At 36.7% G+C, this 10,528-nt stretch overlaps 1 protein-coding gene across 5 annotated transcripts in view; it reads left to right on the plus strand.

The window, feature by feature from the left end:
• Positions 1-4,667, plus strand: part of crtc3 (CREB regulated transcription coactivator 3) — a 48,957-nt gene extending 44,290 nt beyond the window's left edge. For all 5 annotated transcript variants that reach the window (XM_082160276.1, XM_082160275.1, XM_082160277.1 and 2 more), the window contains one exon: positions 780-4,667. In XM_082160276.1, coding sequence (XP_082016402.1) covers positions 780-985 — 206 coding nt within the window. In that variant the 3' untranslated portion in view covers positions 986-4,667. The remainder of the gene's footprint in view (positions 1-779) is intronic.
• Positions 4,668-10,528: the final 5,861 nt, after the last annotated feature.

A 10,528-nucleotide genomic window follows, 5' to 3' on the forward strand; every position in this document is an offset into this window, starting at 1 on the left:
TTTTTTGTTGAAAAAAGTCTTATCCTCACCAAGGCTGCCATTATTTGATTAAAAATACAGTAAAATAAGTATTACTGTGAAATAATATTATTACAATTAAATGTTTTATTTGAATATATTTTAAAATGTGATTTATTACTGTGATCAGCATCATTACTCCAGTCTTCAGTGTCACATGATCCTTCAGAAATCATTCTAATATGCTGATTTGATATTCAAGACATGTTTTTTATTCACATATCATTTTGAAAACGGTTGTGCTGTTTAATATTTTTGTGGAAACTGATTTATTTTAATTTTTGGGGGGATTCTGAATAGAAAGTTCAACAGAACAGCATTTATTTTAAATATAATTTTTTTTGTAACAATATACATTTCTTTGTTGTCCTTGCTGAATAAAAGTATCAATGTCTTTAACAACAAAATCTGGTAGTGTACATGTGAAAAAAATTGGTGTCTCACTGCATTTGTTTTGAGTATTCCGACACAACCGTTTGAGTCTTAATGGTATGTGGAGTTAAAAATAGTGTCTTGAGACCTCAATATTTTGTTTCAACATAAGAATGTGTCTTATGTAAATGCCCCAGAAGAAACACGTCTGATTGGGGCCACGCCAACCCAAAATCAGTTAGATTACACAGAGATTCCAGAAGACTGATTAGTGGACTAGCCTTTCAGGTGACCAGCTAAAAAAAAAAAAAAAAATTATAAAAAAAACAGTTTTGCACATCTGTTCTTTCACATCTCCTGTATTCACTCACGATTCTGCTCTCTCTCAGACGACTCCAATCCCAACCTGTCTAAGGACATCAGCAGTGTGCTGTCTGCAGTGCCAGAGTGTTTGGACTCAGAGGGAGTTTTTCCACTGGAGGATGAACTTCGTATTGAGCCGCTCAGTTTGGATGGACTGAGCATGCTCAGTGACCCTGATATGGTCCTCCCTGACCCCTCAGTAGAGGACAGCTTTCGAAGTGACAGACTTTAAAGAGCCACATCATGCATGTATACATACATACAAGTCCATGGACATGACGACTTAAGCACAGAACCTATAGCACTCAGATTTCTACAAACATATACAAAATATCTTTTTTACGTTTTCTTAAACACAAGGCGCATGCATAAACACTTCATGTTGATATAAAACGAATCATCAAGTTCGCATGATCCACAGAGTCGCCGTCTCTCAGTGGCCGCCATCGCTCAGCATGCTCCATCTGCCTCCCGAGACAACGCTCATCACTCAACAGATGTGTGAAACCAATCTGGACGCTTCACAGTTGCTTTGACCTGTAAAGACGATGAAACAAACAAACATGCTTAAACGAATGAACCTGCCGTGCATCTACTCCTAGTGCCGAGTGACAATCAGAACACCGAAGCCATAGCAATGCCAAAACCGATGGCTGGTTCGGGCCGTTGCATTGCTGGTCTTATTCAAAGCCATGCAACCAAAACAAAATGAATGTGCTTGTTTTACACAGTGCTTTTTAATGTTATCGTGTCACACCAGCTTTCAATGACATTTCGATAGCAGCAAACGGATGGGACGGTCTTGAACGTGAAGACGACAATGTGACGTGTTATGGAACAGAAGGAGTCGACAGCCGGCCTAATACCAGCCCATATTGATGCACCAAATGCTGTGATACGAGACACCAGCAGGATGGGTTGAGCCTCCCCCCTCAAACGCCACCCAACCTTTGTTTCAGTACCAGGACTAGAACGCGCTTGGTGTCAGCCGCTCTAGTGAATCGTCTGGCTCGGGCTACTGAGCAGACGCATCTAAACTAACCGACAGTCTCTGGTGTCACTGCCTGAAGTTTAGAGCATACGCTAAGCTAACCGCTTGATTTTGCTGTGCGTTAGGTTCGCTGACCAATCAGCATTCACCTTGCTGGTCTGTGAGCCAAAGCAACTTGTACACGCTTCAGTCCTTCATAATGTGGCCAGTCCCCATCATTCAAATGATAGAAGACCGGAATTCATGAGATCTCCTCCTTCACAGTCACATGCTAGAAAAAGAGGACGGAAGAGTCTAGACGATGTGTATAGAGCATTATTTTGCATATTTTTTGTATAAAAAGAAAAAACTATGAAAGAGAGCTTTGCCACATATATATGCCTCACAATTTTCTGACTAGAATGTATTTTTGAAACAGAAAAAAGGGCAAACTGTTTACAAAGATAAAGTTTAAGAACTACGAATTGTGAGTAGGCGCTGAAATTTGTATGATTTTGGTATAAATCGAAAAGAAAAAACCTTTGTATCTCGCTGACATTGATCCAGTCCATAGTTAGCTAGAAGCTTTGGCTATGCAGAACTTTAGCACAGGACTGTCTCAGACGGCTGGAACAATCTAGACCACAAAAAGGAACTATTTTATGTGTATATTTACTATATCTTTGTGCTTATTTCAGATTTTATACAGACTTGTAATGCGGCTTCTAATATGTCAGTTGTATTTGTACTTGTTTATGTTCTCTCCCTTTGAACTTTTGTTGTGGATGTCTTCTTCAGTGATGGTATTCTTCACCGTTGTTCAGCATGGGCCCTCTCTCTGCAGCTCTGATCCTTGTGAGGGGTTTTTTTTTACGGGAAAAAAGACACTTTGGAATTTTACAACGTCTTTAAAAGGTGTGATTTGTGGACGTGGGACACATGTATCGTTGTTATTGCTCGTGTTTAAGTTTGCACTGATCTGAACAAAATTGATCTTTTGGTTTTTAAGAAGCAAATTCTGGTGTTTTTTTATTTTTTGCCGAAGATGTTATTTCCAATGACGTGAAGATATCTGCTTGATGTTACGCTGTTAAGAGGGCATGTTGTGCATTTGAGGACTTTGAAATGAATGCAGTATATTTTGTGAACGGCTAGATTCAAATGACCAAATATTTTGAAATGAAGAAAGATGTCTAAATATAGCTCAGGAATGCATTTTTTTCACCAATATCGTGAGTGGTCTCCTGCCTCTTGACTGCCAGATCCGGGCAAAATATTCCCAGATTCCCAGAGAAACTTTTATAGCAAAGATCCGACAAGTTGAAACGCACTCTTCTATCTGTTTTGTTATATGTGTAGCTTTCTATTCCAGTTACAGAGTTGGTAATAGAAAGCAATAGCAACGTTATCTGTGTGCCATGTCCACAATTGTTTGTTTTTTGTTTTTGCTTTTGGTGTGTGTTTTTTTTTTGTTGTTTTTTTGTTTTGTTTTTGCATTCATGAAGGTCATTGTAGAGTTTTGGTCAAAACCATCTTGTTGGTCAAATCAAACCAGGTAGTCTTGACTAAAATTATTCCTCTTTTTGTTGTGCATTGTTCATTGTTGTCCAAGTAGGCAAAAAGAGAGGACGATTGACACAAGCAGAGATTTGAGGTGCGGTGACTTTGCTTAATTTGGCGGGCAAAAAGGTCCATTGTCTATTATCAATAGTGTTGAGATGTATGAAGCACACCTAACACTTTCAACCCATGCAGCTTTCTCAACGCGGTGAATCCGCGTGACTAACTTGAACCCGTTGCAAGATCTGCACAGTCTTTCGCCCTCTCGTGAAATTCCAAATCGCTTAAATTCCTATTGAAATGACTGGATTTTGACAGCAAAAAAATGACGAACAACATAAATGTGACCGCACCTTAACGAACGCCTTTATTTAGTATCGATAAATCTGGTCCCCCATGTACAAAAGGCAAAACAAGATTTGGCTTTCACCCCCTGCAGCTGCAGTTTCTTTTTATTTTGTAATGAATATTGTTCTTTTAGATGTATTATAAGCATCTATTATAAGAAGAACATGATTATGGGTGATGCAGACACACTCTGGGCCGTTGAGCATGTTACTGCATCCTGTTTCTGCAAAAAAAAAAAAAAAAAGTATCTTTATATAACTAACATCTTTTAATCGTCTCTCTCATTCTGTCATCTTCCCAGTTAACTTAATTTTTCCATAAATGTTAACAGTGGCATCAGATCATAAGAGATGGGAGTGAAACGTTCTTCAGTGGTTTTCATTGGGTCTGATGGTTTGTTTCAGCCCCATCTCTCTCTCTCTCTCTCTCTCTCTCTCTCTCTCTCTCTCTCTCTCTCTCTCGTCTTCTCCTGCCTTATTCTTGCTCTTGACCACTTGCTGTCCCTCTGAGTGTACTGTGATACTTTCTTTTTTTTTTTTCATTTCCAGGCCCTGTGCTCTAATGGCAAAAAAAGGTGTTTATTGGCTTTTTTTTTTTTTTAAATATAGTCTTCATAACAGTCTTCTGTTTATAGAAGTTTTTTTTTTTTTGGTCACCTTTTTAAAAATGTACAGTTATATTATTTAAAAAAAGATTTTCTTGTCCACTAGTGTTACTTCCTTTTTTTGTAATATGCCATATTGAAATCTTTCTTTTTCTGACATTACAGATTTGTTAGACCAGTGGTTTCCGGTCCTGGTCCTGGGGACCCAGAGCACTGCACATTTTGTGTCTTCCTTTTTTAACACGCCTGATTCAGATCATCAGCTCATTATCAGAGCTCCATGAGAGACGAACAAAATGTGCAGTGCTGTGGGTCCCCAGGGGCCGGATTGAAAACCACTGTACTACACCACAAGGCGTTTGGTTTGTGAAGTATGTTATAGTGCTTTCCTTTGATTTAATATAAACAAATAAAACTCTTTACTGTCTCAGACACCTGCTGTGAATTTTAATTTCTGTGACAAACTTTCTGGTTTCAGCCATTTTCTCTTCACTTGATGTCTTTTTATCACCACTAGATGGAGTCAGTAAGACATTTGTGACAACTGTAAGACATACAGTACTGAAGGATATGGATGCAGAGAAATGGCTGGAAAGACTGTTTTTTTGCACATAATGATAATAAATATATATATACATACATACATAAATACATACACACACACATATATATATATATATATATATATATATATATATATGTATGTGTGTATGCATATATTTACATTTATTCATTTATTCATATATACAGTACAGGCAAAAAGTTTGGAAACATTGCTATTTTTAATGTTTTTGAAATAAGTTTCTTCTGCTCATCAAGCCTGCATTTATTTGATCAAAAATACAGATTTTTTAAAAAAATATTGTGATATATTATTACAATTTAAAATAATTGGTTTTCAATTTATTATACTTTAAATTATCATTTATTTCTGTGATGCAAAGCTGAATTTTCAGGATCATTACTCCAGTCTATCACATGATCCTTTAGAAATCATTCTAATATTCTGATTCATTATCAAAGTTGGAAACAGTTCTGCTGCTTAATATTTTTTCATAACCTGTGATACTTTTTTAGGATACTTTGATGAATAAAAAGTTAAAAAATAAAAAATAAATCTTTTGTAACAACAATATACACTACTGGTCAGTAATTTGGGGTTAGTAATTTTTTTCTTTCTTTTTTTGAAATAAATCAATACTTTTATTCAGCAAGGATGTTAAATTGATAAAAAGCGATAGTAAAGATTTATATTATTATAAAATATTTTTTTTATTTTACACTCATAACACTCATAATAAATCAGAATATTAGAATGATTTCTAAAGGATCATGTGATAGACTGGAGTAATGATCCTGAAAATTCAGCTTTGCATCACAGAAATAAATGATAATTTAAACTATAATAAATTGAAAACCAATTTTTTTAAATTGTAATAATATATCACAATATTACATTTTTTTTCTGTATTTTTGATCAAGTAAATGCAGGCTTGCTGAGCAGAAGAAACTTCTTTCAAAAACATTAAAAATAGTAATGTTTCCAAACTTTTGGCCTGTACTATATATATATATATATATATACATATACATATACATACACACACACATATACTAACATATACAGTACTGTGCAAAAGTCTTAGGCATGTTAATACCCCCATAATAAATGTGTGTGTGTGTAAAAATTACTTTTCTAATATCAGCATTAAGCAATCAGAATCCTGACCTCTTAATTGATTAATGCTTCCTTTAAAGGCATAGTTCACTCAAAGGTGAAAATTCTGTAATTATTTGCACTCCCTCACGCTGTTCAAACCCAAATGAAGAAGATGTTTTAAAGAATGTTATAACCAAACAGATCTGGGGACCATTGACTTTGTATGGACAAAAAAAAAAAAAAAAACACGAGACATTCTCAAAATATGATGTCAATTGTATTCTATAGAAGAAAAAAGTTATTAAGGTTAGGAACGATATGAGGGTGAGGAAATGGTGACAGAATTTACATTTACAAATTTTGCTTTTTCGGGAGATTGCAGTATGAAGATCATAAGAAACAAGGGTGAATGAAGGGTTGAATTCCTGTGCATGGAGAAGAAATCTCATCTGCTTTGATGTTGTTGATCTACTAGCCTCTGGTATCTGGTAATCCAAGGCATGACACCATTTGATATTGTACAGTGCTCATACAAACTGATGTGGGCTGGTCCTGTAAATGTTTTTATAAGGTGTGAACAATCTGTCTGGTTCAAATGCAGCAAAGCGTGTAACATGCCTCAAATATGTGGAGAGATGCCCTGGCAAGCCTTTCATTACTGTGATACAGTACTCACGATAATGGATTTTAAAACACAGGTAGCCTAGTAATAACATGTTGGACAAGCAGTGAGAGGAAGAACATGATAAGAGCATGCTAATCTCTTTCACCGCTGGAATTCACATAAACTGGAAAAAGACCACCTCTGTTTACTGAAGCAAAGCTGAACTTTTTCATTTTTGTGTCTTCTTTAAAAGAAACAAACTGAGTCAAGATACTGTGGTCAGAACAAACAGTACCGTGGGCTTTTAATGGTTTGTTTATAAGACTGTTTGCTGTGTGATAGATCTTGTTTCAGAATTATTCCCTGAGCTTTTTGGCTCAGAATTTATGCTAATTTGAATTATATACAAGTTGTTCTCAACCAGGGGGCTGGGGCCCATTAGGGGGCCTTGGCAAACTTCCAGTGGGGCCCCAGTAAAATGTAGCTATATTGAGAATCTTAATTAAATGTCTACAAAATAAAGATGTACAACATTAAACTGACATTGTTTTTGAGTTTATTTGCTTTATTATGTTATTTGTAAGGTACAGATCAGCTTATAAATCAACAGCACTGATTTATAATGTTTAAAAAAAAAAAAGGGAGATGATTTACTTATAGATTGCAGTCGTGTTCTGATTTAATTGACAAAATCCAGGTGATAAACTGCAATACCCATAATCCTGAAGAGAAAAATCCACCAATCAGAGAGTCATCACAAACAAATGGCCCAATCAGTGGCTGAATTCAGAAAAGCATTCACGCATAATGCTATTAATATTCAAACATCAAAGAGTTCAAGATCTATGGAAAAACTTAGTTACAGGTAGATAAAATACCAATCTAATCTCAAATATTGAGAAAATATTTATTTACATTGCTAAGTGATGTGATTAATCAAGTCACCTTAGAATGGGTGGTTTTAAATGGGCCAGTGTTTTTTTTTCTTCTTTTTTTCTTTTTTTTCAGAATGGTGGAGACCATACCCTTGCATGTACGTTAAATCATCTTTTCTGTACAACCTCATGAAGGAGAAGTGAGCTTGTGTTTGTTTAGATGTCAACTGGTAATTCATTGACAGATGACATGATAGACTATAAATGGTCTTCTTAGTTTAATGAATGGTTCAATAGGGTGTTAATTTTTTTATGGCGGATGCCAGATACTACTCCTTCATTAAAAAGTTACCAAACTATTTTATTTCTTACTATATTTTGTGTTCGCAGATAAGCGCTCACATGGGCTTGTTAAATGTTCAAACCCCTGGGATGTGTGCTGTAGGAATTTAGCTGAGCTCTTCTGGGAGCTTTTCTTACTTTAGACTCACTAATTGCTTTCCCTCATTCTGCCTGTTGCGTTCAGCTGTCTGCTTATTTGATTCTATCTGAAACATTTCAAACTTTAAGACTGATTGTGTTCTCCGCTTAACTTCTCGCTTTTTCCTCAAACGGCCCGGGCCCTCCATCCTCTCAAGAGCCTTTCTTTTGTACAGTCATCTCTGTTAATTCTTGATAAAATTGTGCTGCCACAACTCTGACCTTTTTTTATTTAGTTTAACGTCAAGTGAATATTGCTTAAATTTATTTTTCTAAACTCTTCTTGTTTTATGTACTTTCTGGAATCTCTACCATCATTAATGGCTGTGTATCAGTCCGCTCATCCAGGTAACTGAAACTGGCGCTACTTTCATCTCTCTCGTTTCCTACAGATGCAACTTGCACCATCTTGCATCTTGTTATCTACTGTTCTGAAAATAACCTCAAGTATTTTTTCTAACTTACAGTTATAAAATGATTTAAACTCAAAATCAGAGTTTAATTTCCTCATGTTTATTTATTTAGTGAGTAGCCATGTAATACGCAGAATAATGTGCAGTCAGCTGGTCATTATTGCAGAAGAGCAAATATTTTATAAATTGTTTATTTCAACCTAACTTCTGAGTGAATCAGTGTTTCATTCCTCAGCTTCAAAGTGACTTCATTGCATCACTGACTTTTGTGAAGGTTTGATCACGGCTAATTATTCAGTCTGGCAGGACTAATTTTATTCTTGTTTCAGGGCCCCTGAAATTTGTGTTTTTTCCTGACGAATGTCTTGTCCTCATTAGAAGTCTGGGAGGTAAGTAAGCAAGACCTGATTTATGTCTACTTCCCGGACACACCACAGGTTTCGTCACTCATTTGCCACCCAGTATTATAAACAAAGGGGTGAGAGCCTTTTCCACAGGTCATTCAGAAACTGTGTGTCTGGACACGGCTGCTCTTTTTCAGACTTCCGTTTCACTCTGACTGGTATCTAAATCTTTTTCTCGTACTCATTGCTGTGTTTGTGACTGTTGTCTCAACATAAACATGTAAGAACAGCAAGTCCATCAATAACTTTCTCCAGAGATTTATTTCAAACAGCTACACTCACTTGCATAAATTTAGCATGCAGTCGTCCAGCTTCTTCTGGGTTCTTGGATTACAATATATTGGCTTAGTGGTAACAAAAATAGCCAACACTGATGTAGGATCAACTCACAACCACAAAGAAATAATAGCCTAGAAGTGTTTGCACACGTATATCAATTTTTGACGATAAATACTTCATTTAGGAACTGACATGTTTGGGAAATAAATTAAATAGAAAAATTTTACTTCCCTAAGATAATGTTAGTAACCAGTTACCATTGACTTTGATTGTAGTTTTGTCCATATAATAAAAGTCAGTGGGAACCAAAACTATTTTGTTACTAACATTCTTCAAAATATCTTCTTTTATGTTTCATAGAAGAAAGAAAGTCATAAAAGTTTGGAATGATGAATGAGGATGGGTAAATTAAGACTTTTTTCATATTAGGGTGAACTATCCCTCTAATCTTGCTTAAATTCTTGTCCATTTTCATTAGATTGTTTGGAGGATGTCATGGTCGTGGACTTCGTTCCATCTAAGGCTAACATTCCTACCGAGGTCTTATGTTATGACAAAACAAGCAGATTTAACCCATTAGTGTGATTAAGATACAGCCAACTACTCTGACTGACATGCCAACAGAGAAACATCTCACACAAATGTGTCTACAGACACAAACATACTGACACTGTGAAATGGTAATTGTGGACATAATCTTGTGTTGAGTCAGAGAACAGCTGTGTTTTATAGAAATACTCTGAAGTGGTTTATTCACCCCAATCTCCTCAGGTCCCCTTCCCTTCCTGTATGTCAAACTACTGTGCTCCTCAAGGACTCCACAAAATAAAATGTGGTGGAATGACTGATCTTGTATTTATTTGTCCTAGAGTGCTATCAGTAAATCTCTGCACAAAAGGGGCCTGATATAGTGATAGAATCAGGGAGGGGAACTCTATAGTTTATCATGACAACTCTTGGGATAGTTTGCACAGCTATGCTGCTGTGAGCATGTAGCCATGCAAATAGCATACATGAAATTACCCGTAGCAGATCTAGACAGGTGGAGCTGGGGGAGGTGGAGGGTTTCAGAGGAACTGCACTGAAAGGACCAGCGCTGCAGGGCCAGCTTACAGCGAACAATGAATCAAAAATGTTGAGCAAGCAATCTCATTGGCTGCTGATGCAACAGAGACTAATCAGCTTGTGCCATATAGTAAATGATAGCAGCTAACAGATTATATTAATGACCTCTCAGCCTGCACCATCTAGAGTTTCATGACAGAACTAGATATTTACAAATAAAACATGAATTAAAGTCATTGTTTGCATGGATGCCAACCAATAGTCTCTTACTTTGAAGGACACTTTGAGAAGAGACACTATGTTTGTATGACCACAAGGGAAATTCCCTCTCTAAGTTCCATCCATCTCTTCTGCTTATCCGGGGCCGGGTAGCGGGGGCAGCAGTCTAAGCAGCGATGCCCAGACATCCCTCTCCCTAGACACGTCCTCCAGCTCTTCCGGGGGGACACCGAGGCGTTCCCAGGCCAGCCGGGAGACATAATCCCTCCAGCATGTCCTAGGTCTTCCGCTGGG

The sequence above is a fragment of the Leuciscus leuciscus genome, assembly GCF_965113295.1.
Source record: "Leuciscus leuciscus genome assembly, chromosome: 2".
Lineage (NCBI taxonomy): Eukaryota > Metazoa > Chordata > Actinopteri > Cypriniformes > Leuciscidae > Leuciscus > Leuciscus leuciscus.